This window comes from Polyodon spathula, chromosome 7 (assembly GCF_017654505.1).
Source record: "Polyodon spathula isolate WHYD16114869_AA chromosome 7, ASM1765450v1, whole genome shotgun sequence".
Lineage (NCBI taxonomy): Eukaryota > Metazoa > Chordata > Actinopteri > Acipenseriformes > Polyodontidae > Polyodon > Polyodon spathula.
Window position 1 is genome coordinate 24,930,761 of NC_054540.1, and position 24,522 is coordinate 24,955,282.

At 35.7% G+C, this 24,522-nt stretch overlaps 1 protein-coding gene across 12 annotated transcripts in view; it reads right to left on the reverse strand.

Moving 5' to 3' along the window:
* The window catches only part of LOC121318410 (liprin-beta-1-like), a 55,661-nt gene extending 33,710 nt beyond the window's left edge, over window positions 1-21,951 (reverse strand). For all 12 annotated transcript variants that reach the window (XM_041255040.1, XM_041255038.1, XM_041255039.1 and 9 more), the window contains exons 1-2: window positions 21,818-21,951; window positions 2,297-2,391 (exon numbers count right to left, since the gene is read on the reverse strand). In XM_041255040.1, the coding sequence (XP_041110974.1) occupies window positions 2,297-2,360 (64 nt within the window). In that variant the 5' untranslated portion in view covers window positions 2,361-2,391; window positions 21,818-21,951. The remainder of the gene's footprint in view (window positions 1-2,296; window positions 2,392-21,817) is intronic.
* Between the last annotated feature and the right edge of the window lie 2,571 nt (window positions 21,952-24,522).

A 24,522-nucleotide genomic window follows, 5' to 3' on the forward strand; every position in this document is an offset into this window, starting at 1 on the left:
TTGTCACCGGACTTAAAATAGAATTTTCTTTTTACAAAGTGACTGGTGATTTGGAGGAGATCAAAACAAAGTAGTGCTTTAACAGTGAGCTTTGTGAGGTTGGTGAAGGTTGTGAATTAAACATCATTTTTTAAAAGGAATGTAATGTTAACAAAATAAGGGGAAAAAAGGGATTTTTTTTTGTTTTTTGATATTTTCTGTTTGTAAGAATTAGATGTTTGGTTAGTTTTTGCATCTATATAATAAAAGAGCTCGTCAAAGTCTTATAATTACACACAGAACACATGGAAAACAAAACAACTTTACTCCATGCTGTTTTACAATGAGAAACAATTGACTGTTACATCTAAATGCTCTTGGCTTAAACACACACTCATAAAACAAATAACTGGGAAGAAAAGTATGCAAAAAAAGCAAAAACCTTAAAGCTATATTGCTGTAAATTTCAAAAAATCCTATATTACACACACACACATATACAAACACAGTACCGTGAAAAAGTATTTGCCCCTGTCTGATTTTCTGCATGTTTGTATATTTTTGACACTGAATGTTATCAGATCCTCAACCAAAATCTAAATATTAGATAAAAGGGACAATGAGTGAACAAATAACACAAATTTGATACTTATTTCATTTATTTATTAAAGAAAATTATGCAACATCCATGCCCCCATGTGAAAAAGTAATCGCCCCCTTAGACTCAATAACTGGGTATGCCACCTTTAGCAGCAATAACTGCAACCAAACGCTTCCTGTAGTTATTAATCAGTCTCTCACAGCGCCGTGGAGGAATTCTGGCCCACTCCTTCATGCAGAACTGCTTCAACTCAGTTACATTTGTGGGTTTTCGAGCATAAACTGCTCGTTTCAGGTCCTGCCACAACATCACAATGCGGTTTAGGTCTGGACTTTGACTAGGCCATTCAAAACTGGCTGCATGACCCAGCTGCACTTCAGCTTCCAGCTCAAGGACGGATGGCCTGACATTCTCCTGTAGAATTCTCTGATACAGAGCAGAATTCATGGTTCCTTCAATGATGGCAAGTCGTCCAGGTCCTGAAGCAGCAAAGCATCCCCACGAGGTTCTTACTGTGGAGTGCAGTGTTTGGTGTTCGCCAGACATAACGGGGGCCCGGGGGGGGGGGGGGGGGGGGGGGGGGGGGCAATATGTACCTTACAACACCAAACCAAATGAAAGAAACACCAAACTTTGGTGTAATTTTTTCTCTCAGGCTCCCTCTATATACTACTACAACCCACAAAAAGATCTGACCAAATTCAAAGTGACAAATGTGCAAAAATGCAGAAAATCAGTCAGGGGGCAGATACTTTTTCATGACACTGTATTTACAGTACCAGTATACTGTATGTCAGTGTCATGGTCTGGGGTTGCTTTGCTGGTGACAGAGTTGGTGATCTTTACCAAGTTCATGGCAAGCTCAACCAGCATGGCTATCACAGCATACTTCAAAGGCATGCCATTCCATCAGGATTAAGGCTAGTTGGGCAGTCCTTCATTCTTCAGCAAGATAATGACCCAAAACACACCTCAAAGTTGTGCAAGAACTATTTGGTGAAGAAGGAAAGTGAAGGACAACTCAATCTAATGACCTGGCCTGCCCAGTCTCCAGACCTCAATCCCATAAAACTTGTATGGGACAAACTGGACAGAAGAGTCAAAGCAAAGCTTCTCACAAATGCCCTACATCTCTGCAAATGGCTGAGGAAGAGCTGGGAAGACATATCAGGCGATTTCCTGCTGAAACTTGTTAACCGAATGTCTCGTGTTTGTGAGGCTGTTATTAAGGCAAAGGGTGGCTATGTTGAGGAATCTATGATTTAGAGACAATTTTCAATTTTCTTGAACATTGCTTTGATACTCCTTACGTATTATTTTGTTTATTGTAACATTTTTATTTTCAAGTATTAACAGAAACATATACGACGTAAAACATTGTCAATTATGAAAAAAAAATCAAGTGACGTCACAGCAGGTTGTAAGTTTCCAGCACATTGTAACCAAACACACACAATATATATATAATAATATATTTTATATATATATATATATATATATATATATATATATATATATATATATATATATATATATATTTATATATATATTATGTGAATCACTTAGCCGACAAATTTTTCTGATAGGTACATCAGCTTCCGTCATCGCCACCAGTTCTTATCTGTTGCATTTGAATCACAGACAGAAAAAAAGCATTCAGGGGCGCTGGAGAGAAATCATGTAAAATCCAAAATCAGCCGCTCAAGTATGACCTACCTGCTATGATTCCATCCATCTGCTCCAAAGCTGCAGCCAACATGTCACTGGCATCGGACATCATCTTGAAAATGTAGACGTCGCCACTGCAAAGCCTAAAAGAGGACAATATACCAATAGTACATTGAGTCAAATGTTTACTACCTTTAAATACTAATCTGGTATATCAGAGTTTATTTAACTACACCAATGTATTTTTCTTCTCATTTTGAATCAAGTCCATGCTGTTGCTAACACCAATTACATATAATATACTGTTCGCGCACACTATGGCTTAGTGTAAAAGTCTGTCTCAAAAATATTTATAAAGTATACATTATTTTGGGATCACATTCTCTCAAATATGTTATTTCATAACTTAAGTGTGCCATACAGTATGTATTGTACTTACAGCCATGAAATGTATTGTGACACTGGCACAACAATAAGGCCTTACAATAGTAAATTAGATACTAACTAAAACTAACAAAACACCACACAAGCTAGCTAGAGAGGCCGTTGCTTGAAATCCAACCCTGTTGTATTATATTGTACTATAGTTAGACACCATTTCCTGCCATTTGTTTTCAATTTACTATTAGATAGGATCTTGATTCTTCATCTGTACTGTATAGGGAATAAAGAGAGATACTGCTGACACAGACCAAGATCTCTCATTTTTCTCATCAGAATATTCCCATAGCATTACACCAGGGGTTTTCAATCTGGACTATGTGTACCCCTGCGGGTACTTTAAGGGTCATAGGGAGTATGTAGAAGACTCAAAAAATGCAAAAATAAAAAGTAAAAGAAAATAATAATCCTTAATATTTATTTTTTTATAAATGTAGTAGTCGCTACCGCTACCACCCCCACTCTGACTCGGGAGTGGCGAAGACGAACACACTCCGTCCTCCAAGAAACATGTGCTGTCAGCCGACTGACCGCTTCTTTTCACTCTGCAGGCCCGTCATGCAGCCAATCCAGAGCTACAGCGTCTGAGGACAAAGCAGCATTGCGCAGCTTCAAGGCAAGCCCATAGGCACTTGGCCAGTCTACAGGGGCCGCTGGTACGTGGTGAGCTGAGGACACCTTAGCTGACTTAGGCCCTCCACCCCTCTAGGAACTTCTGTCCAGGGTCAGCAATGGAATAGCCTGGACACAAACCGGTGACCTGCAGGTTATAGGGCGCATCCTGCCCTCCACGCAGAGCACCTTTACCTGATGCACCACTCGGGGGCCCACTAATTAATTTTTTTAATAGGGTTATATTATCAATAAACCACTGTATATTTAATTTTTGTTTAGCAGCTCAAATGTTACAGTCTGACATTGTCATCCACCTCTGCTGTACATGTGAGTTTCCACTCTGATATTAGGTGTGGCTGCATTTCAGTAACAGCAGTTTGATCGAGTACATTCAGTTAAATATAATTAGGAAGAAAATATGGAGAGTCTACAAAGTTAAACAGAGTCGCTTTGGATAATTTTTATATTGGCTTTAATAAAAAGTTTATCAATGTTAGTTATTATAGTTTTATCTTGAGGTTAATGTTTCTTATGTTGTAAAGATATTAAATGGCACACAACTATGCCGAGATGGGAAGTAAATGGCAACATGAAACATTTACAGTGCTGACTATTTCTTTATTAATAATAATTTTGCCAAATAGAAAGCAAACTTGTGCATTTGATGAGATTCCCAAATATTTTTGATTATGTGTATCCAAAGACTTATAAAAGAATTTTAATTACTGTTTGGTATTCACTCCTTAACCAGCAGTTTGTCAGTCCCAAACTGTTGTGTTGTGTTCGATCAGATTCTGCTTTTTAATCAACTGTGCTGAACCATTTGTAAAATAATCACTGCTTTTAAGGCAAGCAGGCATCTACTTTCTCTATTGTACATCACATTTTGAAAAGTTACAAATTATTTAGGGTTATACAGTGATTCAAACCTTTGCAAAACAAGCTGCACAAGTCACTGTAAAATCATTACAAACAAAAAGTACTGTAGTAAGTGAAAGTGCTTCTTATATAACTGCCCATTAGCCTTTGGTTTTCAGTGTGTTTGCACAATAGTTACATAATGTACACATAATGGAAACACAGGATGTGAAGGAGATTTATTACTGCCATTAAAAGGCATACAGTATCTGTTTTATACATGAGGCAAGTAACATACCCAATGTTACATGAACCTTAATTTTTACGCTGAAGCACTTTGAAAAACCAATTACATGTTTTTCATCCGCTGCAGTACCTTTTGATTCAATAAAACCTGCAAGCCATATTCTTTTACGTCAACTGACAACCTGCTTTAATAGAGAAATTGTTTCTAGACTGCCCATCTGGTGGAACAAATTGCATCAGCTGGGATAGGCTTTAAGGCAACAGATTTGCAACACAGCTGGTGCATTATAAGGTGGTACAGTACGCAGTTCTTTTGTTTAGAAGCATTTGAAGCAATTTAGGTGTAATTTAAAATTAGGCTGTGGCTTTCGGACAAGTAAAACATTAGCTACAGGATTTATGTGTAAAATAAAGTTAGTTTAGGAATTTGGAAGTGAGGTGTGCAGACGTACTGTATACAGTGTTTCCTTACAAAAGTATGACTGGACTGAGTGAGAAACACACGCAGGCTGCTGGAAACACCTGTTCCACTCAACCCAATCTGCCTTGCGATAGTGATGCAATTAAACTTTCAGACAAAACTGAATAAGTAACGTTTGCACTTTGAAATACACATCATTAGAGGAACGCCCAAATAGACAAAGCAGGTGAGATACAAACATGCAGCCTACAGTACATGCAAAAATGCAAATAAAACGCACTCCAATGAACAGGCAATAGAGTACAGTAGACTAGTTTGTGGTATTTACAGTAGGATTCTTTGGTCTTGTCTTTTATTACAGTACAGTAGTTTGTTTAAATCAATGTATTAGCTTGTATTTTTACACTGCTGAGGTGTTGTAAATAATTTGGTTAACAGAACAGTAGATTTGTACATGTTATATTTTGATAGGATTGTTCCGGTCAGTCTTCTACTGTACTTAAAGGTGGAGGGTAAACTGACAATATTGTATTATATATATATATATATATAAATATAGACACACACACACACACACACACACAGTATATATATTGTTATCAAGGCTTCCCAGTCTGTCAAAGTGAAGCGATTCAAGAGCAGACCAAAAATAAACAAAGTGAAACCCTGTGCTAGGCACAATACAGCAAGCACTGGGAATGGGTTTACAAACAGAATGTGCAAAAGAATGCATGACCTAATGATTACATGCACTGTAGCATATCATTCCAAGCTAACATTTTTAACACAGAAACAAATTGACTTGCCAACAAAACTTTTTGTAAAAAAAAAAAAAAAAAAAAAAAAAAAAAAAAAAAAAAAAAAAAACAGACTGCAGGTTTCAGGGGTGTTAGGGTATGCATCATTCTGCCCAAAATAAACACACTTTGATAAATGAGCATATGCTTAGTACTGTGAGTCTTTGTGGATCTTTACATGAATCTATCCTAAAAAGATTCTAGAATGTATTGCCAAGTTAACTGTAACCAATTTACTCCTATTTGTCTTTTTGTTTTCGTGATGCTTAAGAACAAGGTGCTCTTTGAGAAGGAAATCCAGAACTCTTGGACATTTCCTAGGACTTCCGTTGTACACCACACAGTTTCTAAATGGACCCAAACTATGTGTTTAACAAGACTTATTTCTGTTTCTACATGAAATGTTTTAGACAAAACTTTGGTGAGCCAACTCCCCCCCCCTTATTGTGATGGATATTATGGACTTTATGCACAATCTTCATCTTGCAAGGGTTACAAACCACAAATGATCAATAATGAATATACAATGAATATCCTTCAATTCCCTGACAGACAAAAGGCATCAGTGTTAATTTTCTGTGAGAGAACAACCAAGAACAGTGAAAAGTAAAGCCACAGAGTTTGACAATGATGCAGCCATTCTCCTGGAAAATGACACCAACTATTCAGTACTTCATTTGCAGATATAGTAAATATTCCTGGAATTTAAAATATTCCAGCAATAATATAGCACTTCTTGTCCAAAAAAAAAGTACTGCTTTCATCAAACTATAGTCTATGAAAGTCATTGATAATATCAAACTACAGGAGCCCAATACTTTGACGATTGTACTCAGCGCTCCAGATAACGGTTTGGGTCATTGAGTAATTTACACTCCAATTTTAGACACGGAGTAAAATGCAACATTTCTCTGGTCATGACTACTTTCAATAAATACTCTACATACTTTAATGCTAACTTATGTAAGATGCATTATTATATCTACAGCCTTACATTTTAACTGTACTGTTACTTACTACTTTACAAAAACTTGGTCTTACAACAGAAAACTTCCCTTTCCTTATTTTACCACCTCAAAAAAAAAAATAAAATAAATAAAATAAACAAAAAAAAATATATATATTTTTTCGCAGACAGTCCGTGAAGTTTCTCCTCTCGATGTAGTTAACTACTGCGTTCACCGAGTCTCCTCCCACTAGTACTAGGCTATGATCCATTATCTATACATGCAGTATATTCACAATTGACCACCGTGACACTGGGAACCAACCAACTACTGTACAAGAAGTTTGATAATATGATACTGTGAACTCCACCTGTGCAGCAAAATTACTATGCGTATACTTTACACATTGAAATTTCAATATCTTACACAACTAATTTTTTCAATGCGTAAAACACCCAGTACACAGATCATACACAATATATTGTGGTGACATTGGTTTAATATTAATGACTTATATGTATCATAAAAATAAAAAAATGGATAATTTAATTCTTATTTAACTTTAAAAGAATGCCTTTTTTTTTTTTTTGGCTAACATCCAGTACCATTCAAAATGTTTATTATTGTTGATGGTAATTTCACAGTAGTTTAATAAAAAAAAAAAAAATGTGTGTAGGTTTAGTGAAAGCAGTCGCTTAAAACATGATAAAAATAGCAGCTGTCCTTTGTTTCAAATAGAAATACAAAAAAAAAAAAAAAAAAGGGTTGGCCTAGAAGTTTGCTAAATGTTTCCACAATAGGCTATATGGTACTGTGGTTTATGTTACATCAGAAATGGCCCGTTTCCTGCACTGCTTCGACTGCACGCTCTGTGGAATGGAGGAGATGCTGGGACCTCAGAACAGCGCCTCTCTTATGTGAATGGAACATTCTCAAATGTAATTTCACACAATTACATCATTGTAGAGTTAATTTAAAATTCTGTGCAATAACATTAAGATATCTTTTCATTACAGTGCAAGTGGCATTTGTTCTGTAGTGTGTAAATGTAACTAGGCAGAAGCAAATAATTGGCTTCATGGCTCCAGACATTTTATATACCACCCCCAGGCAAAGGAAAGACTTTCTAAATGAGTCCCCCACCACCTTTTTTTTTTTTTTTACACAATAAAAAGTTTGCAGATTCCTGTGTAGCCAAAAAGATGGATTTCAGACACCACTCTAATATTTGTTTGTATTAAGATACTATATTTGAACCATTTTCTACAAAACAATGTAGAATGATTAACAATAATTTAGCAGTACGTTGCACCAGATATCTTCTGTACAATACAATAAAAATTAAAAAACAAACAAAAAAAAAAAAAACACATTCTGGCATCTCTTAAAGTAACGTATGAGAATTTCATTTGTTGTTACATTCTGTAAGTGGTTAAGAATTTTCCTGGGACATTCGAAAGTATTAAAAGATATATGATATATATATATTATATATATATAATATATATATCCTAGATATATAGATAGATAGATAGATAGATAGATAGATAGATAGATAGGAGGAAAAAAAAAAACTATTAATATTAAAAACAAACTATTAATAAAACTACCCATAGAATAATGGATATTCTATACCTTAAAGCAGTGGAACTCAACCCTGGCCCTCGAGATCCAATCCAGTCCGGGCTTTTACTCCAAGCAGGTTCTAATATAATTAATTGAAGCTATTAAGAGGCAATTAAAAGGGGAACTGTAATGCAAATTAATATGTAACCATTTTAATAGTTAATTAAAGCTGCTGATGCTTTTTAAGCCTCCCCTTGAGCAATATATTGTATAAAAACCATTAAAACAAATTAACATTGAATGTATTGGAACTCTCTTCCATAGTACTTTGTGCGATGTCCTGTCGTTGACTCGCTGTATAGTCATGCATAGTATTCTATTGAGGGTATGTCCCATTCCTATATTACGTAGTCATTGTTTTGTTATGGCTGCCCCTTGTTGGTTTAAAGGCTTAGGCACACAAAAATACTTTTTGTTACTGTTTTTACTTTTGTTAACTTTGCACACAAACGTTTTACATTCTGACATAATTCACCCTGCTGGCATTCACTGGTGTGGGTGGCTGTCAACAATATGATGCAAAAACAGCGGTGCCAGAAAGGATTCAATATGGCAGCAGCCTGCATTTCCAGCTGACCCAGAAAGATGACAAAAAAACTGAAATACTGGCCAAACGCTTGACATAACAAAATTGGCACAGCGAGACATTTGTTATGTATGCATACAGAGCATTTAGAGAGCCTTGTTATTTTGAGTACACTTCCCCATTAACTAAATTTAGGACCTGGTTGGAATACAGATCAGGACTGGAATAGACTGCGAGGGCCAGAGTTGAGTACCACTGCCTTAAAAGGGTCCCACATAGTAGATTCAATTTGTATTGCTACCGTGAACAAAGTTCTGGTGGGAATCAAGAATAATCTCTTGGAGAAATGTCTAGTCTTTAGAAAGTTAGTTGGACAAAATTATATAAAAATACAAGGAATTAAAAAAAGTCTACTTAAATACAATACTGTGTGCCTACTGTAGTATTTTATTGGCTAATCCAGTGGCAAAAATGACGTTTCCTTGCCTTGTGGCTCCGAGAGCCCTTCTGTGGTGGATTTATAACACTGGAAAAAAAACTCAAGCTCAACTAATTTTCCACATTAACTTTTAAACCCAAGGACACAGAACAGCGAATGAAGTAAAACACATGGTGGGGATACATTTCTCTTGTGGTTCTACTTTATCCACAAGATTGTATCTTAAGACTAAAACAAAAAATAAACAGCATCCCTATAGTAATAAGTCTGGACTAAAATACGTCTACTGGTGAACACAGTTTAAAGGGCTGTCCTATTCTCGGTTGCACCACACATACTTAAGGCAGAAGTTACTAGTTTGTTACCAAGATCGTAGATTCCAAGTCGATCATGTATTCCCATTACAATAACCAATCAGCACTGAGGATGTTGGAGTGCAGGTGCTGCTGATCAAAACAACTCCAATGTAATAAACTTGAACGTACAACCTACTAGTCATAGTGCCTGGCTTTAAGCTGTTATTATTACAAGTTTAGGTGACCGATTAGAGGTACCGATAATACGCATATCAGTTGGGAATGTTTTACATTAAAGATTAATTTATTTAAAATTATTAATTAAAAATCGGTGCATTTTGAGTCTGGATACCAGCACTGCAGAATTTTCCTGTTCACACCGATAACACTGTAATGAAGAGCTTACCTCTCCACTCAGTATTGCATCTTATTAGACTTCCGAGCTAAAGGCTGGGAAGAATATTGTTATTGACTTGGCAGGTAACAAGCTGGATACATTGGCTGTCAGATGCTGAAAAAATGTTGCTGCTGCGTCCTTGCAATTGGTGCCGCGACGCATTTTGCAATAAAACCTTTCGAAATCTTCTTGGGAACCGGGGAAGTGATTGATCAGAAACTTGGCATATATCATCACCACCCAAACCCGCATCAAGTTTGCGAAGCAGAAGTTGCTGTGATAAATTTTAATGTCAAAATGGCTGCCACAAATCTTATCGAAACGCACCCCTAACAAACTGCTGCTGTTTGAAAACCGTTTGTCCAACAAACTCCAAACTTGGTAGTTATTGTCCCAGTAACATTGGAATACAAATGTCAAAATGGTTATGTTTTATAAAACAAGATAGCTGCCAGGTGTATGTTTACGTCTGAAATTTAAAACTGCCTCAGATGACAAATGGTTTACTTGACTAACTCGAAACTTCACAAGCATCATCCTTAACACTGTAGCAATACAACTGACTTAAGAAACTCGCATTAAACAAGATGGCTGCCTGACACAACTTTTGAAAAAAAAAAAACAACTTTCAAAATCTTCTGTGGAACAGTTGAAGTTGCTGATTTTAAACTTGGCACATTGAGAACTAAACACGCTTAGACGGGTACTGTTACTGGGGCTTGGGAGCCGTAAAACTGCCTGACAGTTCTAGTTTTATTATTATTCTTAGTAGTAATGTTGAATAAAATATTTACATATACTGTATACATATTTTTCAGATGTATTCAATTTTCAATGGAAACTGTTTAAAATACTGCCTAATCAAAGGCTAAAGAATATGCCAGTACCAACATTACAATATATAGAGGTGTTTATTATAACGAGTTGTACATTTCAGTAAATGAAATTTGTGGTTTGCATTTCAAGGGGTTAGAAAAGGGACCATTAACCACTTTCTTAATGGATAACCTGAATCTCCAAGTAATTTCTCATTAAAATCAACACTTAAATTCATCCCACAGATTTGAATGCCTCAGAATAAAGCTGTGAAGTTTGGATCCAGCATACATCTACCCTAAGGCATGTGTAAAACTTAAGTAACAACTAAGCCTTACCTTACAACGACCTTACCTGGTGCAACCCGTGTAAATTTAGTAATGTGTATAACCAAAGTTAGTAAAGACTAACTATGACTAAGCTAAGTAAGAACGTACGCATAGCTGGTGCAACCCAGCCCTGGAGCCCTGAAGCATTTTCTTGACGTGGTTCTCTCTCAGCATTCATGTGCTCTAATGCAACCCTCTAATTCCACTGTCTGAGTGAAAAAAAATGTTATTTGATTCAATATGGAACAGTTTGGGGAATTCTCCATTCTAATTAAAAAGTGCAATAAATCTGATTAGTCTCACAAATGTTTACTTATGCAACACTTTGAAAGTGAAATTGGCAAAAGAAAAAAAAAAAAAAAAAAAAACATTTTTGTGCATGACCTGAAAATACACTGTTAAATATACAAACAAAATACAGCATTGTACCTGCTGTACAAAAACCATACCAAAATACATTTTCAAAGGAACTTGACCAACTAAAATCAGTGTAGCCTAGATATAAATATTCTACATACTGCAGACATAGTTCTTTGAGCGTCAGAATTGAATATTCAGTTGTACTGCACTATACTTCTCATTAATATGTATTGGGTTAACAATTTTGTTTTTGAATTAGTTATCTTGAATATGTGTATTTGTAAGGTTGTTATACAGTATTGTATGCAACAAATGTTAATTGTAAAAGTGCCATTTTACACTGGAAATTAAGAAGTGAGTAGTTTTTCGAGATTTACAATTATACTGTATTTACAGTATAATTGTAAATCTCGAAAAACTACTCGCTTCTAAATCTTTTGTAGTCACCTTTGTATTACTTTAGTATAAATACATGTTAATTTGGATTCATATGTTGTTTTTTTCTGACTTTATGTGAACGAAAAGACACACATTTTCCTCTTTTTCCCATTGGAAATAGTGATATTTTGAAATATCACTGTCCTGGTCACAAAAGCAAAGTTTGTGGGGAATAATAGCCATTTTCTATACTTTTGAGGCATAAGCAATTAGGAAATAACACGTACTACCCAGGAACAAAAAAAAAAAAAAAATTGTTACACAGTGCTATTAATGGAAACTATTCTGAAATCCCATTTATCATAATCAATAATAAAAAAAGTAATTATTGTACCATAATAAAATTAATTTGTAAACCCAGAAAATTCAAGATCTAGATTAATTAAAACTTTAGTAGCCCAATAACAAAGACAAGGAAGGAATATAAAGCATTAGGTGTGTGCCAATTCATCGATCCACACAGTGAACAGTGATATTTTTCTTGACGACACCATTATCGATACACTCTTGTTTGATATAGTAAAATTGTGTCTGCCAACATAAACATGAGCATGCATTAAATTGTGTGTACACTGATAATTGGAGAAAATAATTTATTAGCATGTACTCTAGCAGCCTCACCTACCATTCAGTGTGTTAAGGGTGTTTAAGTCTGCTGGTAGCGGAGCGAAACGGAAGCTAGTGGAGGCGGGTTATTAATGCTGATAATCTCATCAGGGCAGCGGCAAAATTCAACCTGCTCTGGTCGGTTTAAAATCCCGTGTGCACTCCCCTCATGTTCTTGATAAGTCACGCTGTGTGTAAAATGTGTAAGGTTCGAATCAAGTATTCAGGGAATATAACCAAACTGATCGTCCAGGACACCATCAGAGCAACAGCACATCATCACCATCACAGTTACAGACGGTGTCAGATCGTGAAGGTATGATAACTTGATATGCACAAGCTACACTAGAAACATTAAACCGTTCAAAACTATCTGCAACATCAGTGCGCAATAGCAAAGCATTCCCAAACCAGGACTTGTAGATCACCTAGGCCAAGTGTTCCTCAAGAAAAAACTCAAAATATAAAAATAATTCTATTTTTTTTTTTTTTTTAAATAATCTGCATTTAGAGAACAGATTTTTTTCTTTTTTGTCAGACTTTTGAAAACTTTTGCTTTACAATAACCATGCACATTTTATTTTAGTTATTATTTAGCTATTATTAATTTACAATATTTGCAGAGATCCAGACAGCGACTGAAATAATTGCAAATGCGACAAAAAAAAAAAAAAAAAAAAAAAAAATTGTAAACTGTTTTTTCAGGTTTAGGCGGATTGGTGCCTGAACACAAAAATGCTGCCTCTCCCTTTAAAAGCAAGTGTTCATTTTTATGAATGAGCTATGACATGTCTGTAAGGGGGGAAATATTTTTTTTATAAACTGAAGTGCGAGAAGGACGGTAACAAATAAAAGAAAAATAATACCTATCTCATCGAATACAAATGCTTGTAAACTCAGATTGGTGCTGTATTAACACCAGCAGAATACAGTAACCCCAGTTTGGTGCAACAGTTGACAGTGACCAAGCGTGTTTGAGTGTTGTGTACAAATTTACTACTTAATAATGTAAACAGCAGAATCAGCTTGCTGCAATTTAAGCTTGCGTTTACTGAAAAATAGCACGTAATCATAAGAGCTGTCTGTGTTACATGCTGTCGGATCAGGACTTCACTAATTCGAGACACAACACTTTAAAATATAAACATTCGTTGCAGTCATTAGTTGCATAGAGTAAACAAATCAGAAGAACGTGGCAACAAACAAGAGAGTACAGAAATTGAGTTACTGTTTTAGTATATTTATATGAATAGGAAAGAAAAAGAAAAAAAAAAAAAAAACAGGCCGTGAAGCTTATTGGGCCAAAAGTGCTTTAGTCAAATAGAAGTATCCACACCAGCAGCCAGCGACTCCAGAGACGTCTCTCAGAAAATTTTCCGTAGCTAAAGTAGAACCTGTTTCTATTTTTTTTATTATCATCTTTTTGTTGCGCAACTGAAATGAAACTGACCAATCAGAAGCAAGGTTAATACCCTTGACACACATCTCAAAACACATTACACTGTATCCATTATTATATGATTGCATTGAATGACTACAAAGACATCCAGTAGAAAGACAATGCCTGGGTGGCTTGCAGGTGGTGTATTTAGCAGCAACAAGACATTTTCTTTTTCCAATTATCCAAGTTGCATAAAACTAGGTTTATTAATAAGCAATAAACTGGAGCATACATGCAGTCTACATAGCCAGCATTTAAAATGAAAAATGTGCATGTTTGTTGGCTTTTAAATGACACAAAAAAGGTCCCGCATTCACACAACTTGAACATATGACCTCATTTTAAGCTATGGCTTTTTTTGGTTTGTTTGTTTTGATAAATAAGTGTTCATAAATAAATTTAGTGTTCACTAAATTGTTCTGTGGCACAAGTCTGTGACAAGAAGGTCTTTACATATGCATAAAGTTAAGTTTTGTGGCGATTCAGACTAAAATGGTACTACTATTCTATAGGTTGTAAAAACAAAGCCAGCAATACATTTGTATTCTATGCGACACATCCCAACATTACCAAGCTCATACATAGTTTTGAAAATTGAGCCATATTTATAAAGCATTTTCTTACGAGTTCACTTGACTGTTTTAAAAGGTAAAATTAAATAATACAAGGTAAGTGGTGAACTGCGCATAACAACACAGATTTTAATAATAATAATAGCAATTATGTAGTGCTTAACAACAATGTAATAATAATAACAATAATAATAATAATAATAATAATAATAATAATAATAATAATAATAATAATAATAATAATAATAATAATGTTGCACTTAAATACTTAAAGTTAATAAACAAAAAGGATCAAAGAAGGAATTTGTAAAGAAACAACGGAGATTGCTGGAAGTTGTATATGTAAAATGTTTTTGTTTAAAATCAGTTTTACTATTTTCAGACTACTACTACTACTACTAGTGGTAGCAAGAAAAAATATGACTACACCTGTACAGTTACTACTACTACTAATAATAATAAAACTGTTGGATATATAGGGATGTTCAACAACTCTAAACAGCAGCGCCTTTCCACTCAAATCCTTTAAGAATGAATACATGGTCCAGCTTTCTCTCAAAGTCCTTCATGTATGTCTGATCATACTGTACTGCTCTTATATATATATTCCCCCCTCTCAAATCCACATGGACTCTTTTTAAGCTCTATTTAAAACAGCATAAACAACCCCAAGTAAAAAAATTAGCTTTAAAGTTGAAAAATGTGTGCTATTGTAGAAATAATAAAACATGATCTTAAACTATATATCCAAAAAGCCACGTCCTCTGTTGCTTTTTACATTTCCCTGGGTCACGTTACTTCAGCTGCTGTGGCCTCTCAAAATGACTGCAGTAGTAATTACAGTACATTGTGGGCAATAACAGGAACTTCAGGCTCAAATTCAACACCAAACCAAAAACAAAAAACAAAAAAAGGACTTCATACAGGAATGCACACACAAACAAAACTCTCTCAGACACCACACAGTGAATCACCAACGCAAAACACTGACATATTTCTCTCATAAAAGCACCTGGTGCCCATCAGCTACAGACAACCACCCGAAACATGCAACACCACCTCCTCATTACCATCTGCACTCTCTACTGCTGGAACGCTTGGAACAAACCTGAAGTAAACACACATCTTGAAAAGGGACCTACTGTACATCAAACAAATTTGTATTCTTTTATCTTGACCTATATTTCAAACTTCACAAACTCACTGCCAATTTCATTTTACTGCCTGCTATTAAAAAAAAAAAAAAAAGAGGATAGTTTTATTAAGAAAATAAGGCAGTCATGCATGCAAAAATAATTACCCTGTTATGTATATCTGCCAAGGGCTATGAAAATAAAATTAAAAAGCATAGCATTTAATTTAGAATTGGCACACCTTATCTCAACTTTCTTTTTTTTTTTTTTTTTTTTTTTTTATAGGCAGCAAAAAACATTTCTAGATGTATGGTTTCTATTTTGGAAATGCTACCCAAGATAGAAGAAAATAAATAAAATACACACAAATAAAATTCTCACTGTCTAACATGATTTGCTCAAATTGTTGAAAATAAACAAACAGATTAGTGTGGGTTTCTCCTTTATGCAAATATAGCTATGTATATCTACATCTTATAAAGGCACCATGAGTAAAAGGCACTAGTATTTTTTCTGGTTTTAGCAGCAGACTCTGCCTACATCATACAGTACATCTGTGTATACATGTCACCGAGTCAAAGTAAAGGACTTTGTACAAAATATATATAAAAAGGTGCCGATACTGAATTGTGACTGTGTGCCACATCACAGATTGGCACACAGAAGTATAATTGCAGACTTGGTTTCCTTTACACACACTGTAACTTAGCCAGAAATTACATTGAGTATATTATAGTATATTATACTGCAAGCACGGACATACTGTATAAATAAATCAAACTATACAGCGCCTATACATTCATCAACCAGTAAAGGTTCATTAATGCCTACATTTGTTGGGAATGAGGTTATCTAGTTAAATTTCAAATGAAAGCAATTTTTTTTTTTTTTTAAATCTCGTGTTGTTCAGTAATAAAAACACTACTAACAGTCAAGTATTATATGGGGAAAAAAGGGAAACACTTCATAGAACAACTTTGTAACATGATTTGTCTGTTATACAAGTTCACAATAAACCTGGGTTTTTTCATCACCTGGGGCTATAAAAAATAAATAAATAAACAAATAATTAAATAATTCTTATATATGACGTACTGAGCTGAACCGTACTGAAATCAGAAGTTTGAGCTTGTTCTGCACATTACAACTTCATAGTCATGCTCTCCGTGTTTTTACATATATTGCTCTCCTAATATTCTAATCTGAGCCATAATAACATTATAGATTCCAGAGAGGACAGTCACAAGAAAAATACAATTGCAAACACAGAAACGTATTCTCTTTTGTATGCATTTGAACACATTGTACCTTGTGTGAATAAACTTCTCTTTATTAGCCTCACTGTATGAAAAATAACTGACTCTAAAAAGGGCAATTTTGACCGATGATGTCACTACTGCATGCACACACCACGGATGACCTCCTTCCAGTTATGCAGAATGAAAACTGTTGAAGAGAATAAAGGACTAAGGAGCATGACCCTGAACACATATCAAACCTGTGTGTTCTGACTAAGACTAAACATCCATTTTGTTTTGCTGAAGTTGATGCAGTCTATTACAAATGTTCTGTTTTGCTGGATTATTAAAAAATATCACTTTCAACAGCTGGTTACTCAAAGCAAAATTCAAGGTTAGGAGCCAGTGTATAGGCTACAGCAGCGCTTACTGTGCAAGTGGGCAGGTTGTTGATTTGGATTTAAACGTTAAAGTTGACACCTCTAACAATAAACTACCCCTCCCACACGACCAAAGACAGGCAATGATTAACCTGTAGTTTTATATACAAGCCTGTTGTTATCTCTGCTGGACCTGGCAGCCATCGATTTCTTCATTTTGTACAAGGAAAGCACCAGAGAAAATATCAGTAGGAGAGATTTCATCTTGAAGCTAGCCACATCGCTTAGGCAAAAACATTTTGATCAGAAAATTGCAAAGCAGCAGACTGCAGCAGCTCAACCTGGATTCAGTGCTGTACCTACTGACACACGCAAGAGTAAACATATGTTACTTTCATTTTAAATTTAAAAATACTTTTTGTTTTTACAGTTTTGTATATACATATACCTTCTTACAGACTAGTTTCTTTGGAAATGTTTATTTTATTATAGTTTTTCATTTTTTAAAGTAGTGCTTTATCGTGGTAAGTTAGAAAATAATCCCTTTTATGTTTAATACATCAATTAAATACAGTGTTTTGGCTGTGCAGATGTTTGATATGATTTGAGTGGTATCTGATAGCTTGTCTTTCATTTTAATATTGATGTTGTTTAAAATGTAACAGTCATGACGACTGCCGTCGGCGGTTTTAGGTAGGAGTATAACTGCAATGGTTCTGCTGTTAAACTAGAAGGCATGACCACTGGCCCACTAAGCTGCTTTTAGAGGAAAGCTAGCCCAAGTTACCCCATACTTTACTAATGTTCTCCAATGTATTACTGTAGCAGAATTGAAGTTGCATTGAAATTTTGGATTATAATCAGTTACAATTACAAAACATTGTGCAATTACTCTCTTTAGCGAACACCCTAAAATACTGAAGGCCAGAGATTAAAATAGAATGCTGGTAATCCAGCTAGACCTCTTGTCATATCCATTTCAAAACAGAAAACAGAAAACAGCACCAGATACACATGCTGGAATATTTACAGACATAGAAAAGGGATACAGGACCTGTCTATGTCAATCACTACATTTACATGTGTGTCAATTACATTACTATTCCAAATATTCACTATCTGGATAAACTGCATTTCTATTTGTATTCTGTTACCAGATACTGTACGAGAGATCTTGTTACGCTCTAATATGGGAATAAACAATATAACACCTCTGAATAACTAATTCTGCATACAAATAATGGCCTCTTAAATATATTAATTATCCATTAAAAAAAAGAATAGTGCATTTCCGGACTCATGGAATTACTGTTTCTCACCACTAAAATGGAAATACTTAGCAGTGACTACACAAACAAGTACAGCATTTACAAAAAGAAGAAAAAAAAAAGACATGGCTAAGTATGTTGCTAAATTAAATGTTTACCATACTAAAACACAAAAAGAAAAAAAAAAATCTCAATGAGAAGACAGAAGCCTATTTAAATACCTGAGTAGATACACAAGCAGATTGCTACTGTATCAACAAAGGGCTTGTGGGTCCCCTACAGTAGCACTGTGTTGTTAAACAATTACAATACAGCACTTTTATTAGATGCATGTAGTCTGGAGTTACATTTATCCCTTGGGGTTTAAGTGTAGAGGTTATTCCAGTTGCTGATGTGAAGGCCTCTTCTGTATCTCTAATGAAACGTAACACACCCTCATGCATGCTTCCTGCTCTCGCTTCTATTCAATGCTACGCTACCCTTGCAGTACTTTATCTATTTTCACTGAAGCTCTGTAAAGTAGTAGTAAAGTTTTGAATCTATTCATTTTCTACACACTCATTAAAACTTTGACAGTTATCATCAACACTATCACATTTGTGGATGTCAGGATAGTTGGTAGGCTACCACAAACAATCAATGCTGAATATAAAAGTAGGCAAACTGTATGTATCACTAACTGGCATACTGATAAGAGCCACTGCCAGGAAATGTCAGGAGATTCCTAGCCAAGACGGATGTTTTTGTTTAGGCTAGTGTGTCAATTCCATGGTACTTTCTTTTAAAATTTAGAGCTGGCTAAAGTTAAGCTTCCCCTCAAGCTTGACCTGAACACCCCCCTACTCTACCATGCAGTCCTGGGCCTGTCTCAATAATATGCCAAATTATGTGGTGGTTTTGTGATATGTAACAATTAAGACCGGCTCCATAAGTGGGCACTAGGCTCCTTAAAGTTTTGGGATCAGTCAGCTACGAGGAACCAGAACCAGCAAGCCCTGAACGGCCAAATGATATCCTCTCATTTGGAACCGTTCTAAGCCCATCAAACTCAGACTGCCTTTTCATTACGTTTCTTGAATCATAAAGAATCTACAGTTACAGCCTTAAGCCAATATGACTTATAATTTATTCAGGACACATACAGTACATGTAAGAACCCTCAGTGTTTGCCGGGGTCAAATATCTGCTGACAGGGTACTTCAAAGAGATGGTCCTTTGTAAATTTTTTTTTTTTTTTTTTTTTTGGATTAAATGCATTTTACTGTTTAAAATAATGGAAGAGGTTTAATATTTCTCTCCATCAAAGCGTCTGGTGAAAAGTGTGTCACTACAACATACTGTTGGCTAGATTACAAGTATTGTAATAACTACTGTTTAATTAATTGGTATGACATTAGTTCAGGTTAAACCTCACTGTAAACACAATTTGTACATGGTTAATGATTTGCACTGCAAGCCCTATTAACATTCAGAGACATTTATAATTTAACGGGAAGAAAAACATATTTTTTTATCTGGCAAACCTATTGAAACTCTAAAAACAGCATAACTGGAACAGCTTATCCACCTACAAATTGAGAATTACAAGGGGTGGGCATTCACCCCAATCACTCGCATTGTATCCCTCAATCGACAACTATTATCCACACAACAAATACACGCATACATGGCCGTAACTAGCTATGAGGATACTGAGGCTGTGTCCTTCGTTGTTTTTTTGCATCATCAATGCTGATGCTTATGTAGAAATTCTGGTAAAGTACAAATGACTCCTTAATTTTCTCTGTTGGTTTGCCATGTAACACAGATTTGGAGGTTGAACAGTAAATACCAAGCAGTCACATAAATACTGCAGCTATAGCTTGAAACCGAAGTTTGACCTCGGTAGAATGCCAGCTCTGGTTACGATGCTGCACGCATGACATTTTAAAACAGCAATCACAATCCCACAACCACCAAAGCACAGTTGGAGCAGTGGCCATTGACAAGATGGGTACCACAATGAAGGTTGTACCACACTGAATTTTGGATGGATAAGGCAATTCTTATATAGTCCAACCAAAGAATTTTGATTGTTCTTACTAGCATTATGATGCAAATGGTATACATTATACTCTTTGATGTTCTTTAAATAATTTAATTCACTGCTTAATTAAAACAATATATTGTACCTGTAATTTGTGGTTCTGGGTAATCAGACACTGTTTGGTTACATGCAATCCTTGCTATTAGTACAAAATGGTTCTTATTCTAAAATAGACTGTACAGCAAACAGACCCTTGAGGGTAATAAAATGTGTTTCGTCAAGTTTATACAGTGAGATGTACTTGTTGGAAGAAGGTTGTCTACTGTATTATTATGGACATTGGCACAAGCATCTACTAATTCAAATTAGGGGAAAAACAAAATCTAAACAGTATAATTGTACACTGATAATGCTATTTTAAATCCGTCCTATAGTATTCAAGTATTATAGTGTTCTTCAAAAATAGCCTGCCAATGGTACAATAGAAACATTTGGCTCAACATTCATCAGAGAAAGACTGTTGAATTGAGCATACACTCTCTAGCTCATCTGTTATGCTCTGTCCCCCACATACCTTCCTAACACATGTAGCTGAAATAACATTAGCACTGTACATAAAACAAGGTTGATTTAATACACCGTATTTGGAATGAAAAGTCTACATTACCGTAGGCAGTACCGGCGAATGTAGTACGTGCTCTGAACGCTGCACAACAATACTGGCAATAAACGGTTCATCAGAAGTGCACTTAACAATAGTTACCCTCCCAAAAATCTTTGTAAATCAGACCTTCCTTTCTTTACCTAGTTTTCTAGTTCTAGATATACGTCATGCAAAATTCACATAACCGAGAAGCCTTTTACACAGAGCTATCAAACACCAAAGCGTACATGTATATTGTAAAGTACGCGTAAACCGTTGTATGCAAGTGTGTTTAGTCAAAAGCAAAACCACAAAAAGAAAGTCTGGCTAAGTCAGAGCAAAATCAGTCAATATCTCCGTTTCTGTAAATGTTATAGCACACTACTTAGGATAATATTAGTGTGAACCTTTTTTATCTTTTACGCATCATATCTAAGAAATGTCTTCTGGCTCAACGCTCGCTTACAAAAAAAGTTACAAACACCTCTGGTTACAGTACATAATTTATCAGTTTCACTTCCCTTCACAATTTCGCAGGTTTGGAATTAATGCACTTCACAATGTCGCGCTAAGAATTACTTTGATTTATTACAGTAGGAGAAGCATGTCAATAAACTTTTTTTAATGAAACTTAAATTTGACATACTGATTCGGTTACTCAGGAGTTACAGATTAAGAAGAGTAACTGTGGTACTGCGAGCATTACTTACTTAGAACAGTAGACGAATATTAAACGATGGAATTGATTATTTCCTGGATGGAAATGCAAAAGCCTGCTCTCTAACAGCAGAAAAAGTAGTCCGTTTCCCTTGTGCCTTCCTCTCTACGCCATGTCAAGGATCCAGGGACCTAACGCGGAGTGTGTGGACGTCATTGGCGACAAATATCCCCGCCCCTACTTTCAAGCGGATTGGTTTAGGACTAAAGACCCTCTATGGAAGAAAGCAGCGATTGGATGAAATAGCCAGCTCAATGAAGTTGTAAGAAGCCTGTCACGTGGTTCCTCACATTCCAAAGTGTGGGAGAGTCCCGCTTTGGGAAGATGGACACAGAGGGTAACGTTACTGGAAAGGAGTGAATAAAGAAGGCCTTGAACAAAACTAAAGTATATCCATTTAAATGCGGTTTCCACTAGGCACATTAACTCCAAATGATTTATCAATAACTGAATAAAAAAAAGTAAATTGGGTCTAATTTTAAGCATTTAAAATGTTACTGGATATTATTTTCTTAAAGAATGTTTTAATATGCTTTGGTAAAGCGTTTAATTTATTGTAGGAAGTATACACATTTACACGCTTGGTACACAGAGCCTTAATACAATCTATTTAAATGAATGCCTGTATTGTTTAATTACTGCATCCGTTTATTTATGTATTTAATTATTTGTTGTTAACTTGTGAAACATTTCAGATGGGTCCTGTCAGGGAAGTGGGGACAAGTTACAGCATACATGTCTCATACCAAGATACAACAATGCAAACCATTGCCAAAGCACTACAACACATTCCTTAACCCATAACTTGTAAATACCATCATTTAAATCTGGTAAATTATAAGGAAACATACAGTAACATTAACTTTAGGACTACTATTCACTGTAATACTACTTGGTTTAGCAGGAATGTTTCTTAAGAGACATCGTATACAAAATAATGATATGCTCTGAATGGGTAATAGGGTGCTGGCACATATATGTGTTATTAGGTATTACTGGTCACACTATTTTCCGTTCTTATTTGCTGATGTACATTTTCAATACCTATACTGGGAGTAATGCCATATCAGTCATAGTGAACAGCAATCGTATTGCTGAATTTTGGGTGGTATTAGCATTGACTTTTTAATAAGTGGATAATAAATGATCCATCTCAAATTTGTACCTGTGCTTGAGTGTTAACTTTGGACCTACCTCATTGGATCTGAATCACAAATCTATACACTGATCTATTTGATTCCAGTATTTGCATATGCTGTCCCATTAATGTGTAACAACACGTTTGCAGAACAACACTGATTCATTTCATAAACAAACGGCACACAGTAGGTCACATCTCTGATGAAAGTTTGCCACAGCAATTTTGTAGTTTTTCCATGGTTCTACAGTGACTCTCAAAAGTATTCACCTCCCCTTGGACTTTTCCACATTTTATTGTGTTACAACATGGAATCAAAATTGATTTAATTAGGAGTTTTTGCCACTGAGCAACACAAAAAAGTCCATAATGTCAAAGTGAAAAAAAAAAAAAATCTACAAATTGTTCTAAATTAATTACAAATATAAAACAGAAAATAATCGATTCCATAAGCATTCACCCCCTTTGCTATGACACATCTAAATAAGCTCTGGTGCAACCAATTGTCTTTAGAAGTCACATAATTTGTTGAATGGAGTCCACTTGAGTGTAATTAAGGTGTTTCACATGATTTCAGGTTAAATACACCTGTCTCTGGGAGGTCCCACAGTTGGTTAGTACATTTCCTAACAAAAAACTACATCATGAAGACGAAGAAACATTCAAATCAAATCCGGAATAAGGTTCTTCAAAAGCACCAATCAGGGGTAGAGTATAAGAACATTTCCAAGGCATTGAATATCCCCCGGAGCACAGTAAATTCCATTATTAAGAGATGGAGAGAATATGGCAACTGTGAGAAGGGCACTAGTCAGGGAGGCCACCAAGAGGCCTATGGCAACTCTAAAGGAGTTACAGTCTTCCACGGCTGAGCTGGGAGACACTGTGCATATGGCAACAATAGCCCGGGTTCTTCACAAACTGGCCTTTATGGGAGTGGCAAAAAGAAACCCATTACTGAAAAAAACTCACATCAAATCTCAGATAGTTTGCCAGGAGGCATGTGGGAGACTCTGAGACCAAGTAGAAGAAGAGTCTATGGTTTGATGAGACCAAAATAGAGCTTTTTGGCCTCAACACTAAGCACTGTTTGGCGCAAGCCTAACACCACACATCATCCTATGAACACCATGTCTACCGTAAAGCATGGTGGTGGCAGCATCATGCTATGGGGATGCTTCTCTCTGTCAGGGCCTGGAAAGAGCATGAAGATAGAGGGCAAAACAGATGAGGCAAAGTACAGAGAAATCCTGGAGGAAAACCTGCTGAAGTCTGCAAGAGACCTGAGACTTGGGAGCAGACTCATCTTCCAGCAGGACAATGACCTCAAACATACAGTCAAAGCCGCACTGGAGTAGCTTAAAAACAAAAAGGTCAATGTCCTGGAGTGACCCAGTCAAGCCCGGACTCAGTCCAATTGAGAATATGTGGAAAGGTTTGAAAATTGTTGTTCACCAAAAGACCCCATCCAACTTGACGGAGCTTGAGCAATTTTGCAAAGAAGAATGTGCAAAAATTACAGTGTCCAGATGTGCAAAGCTGTAAATGGCTGTAATTGC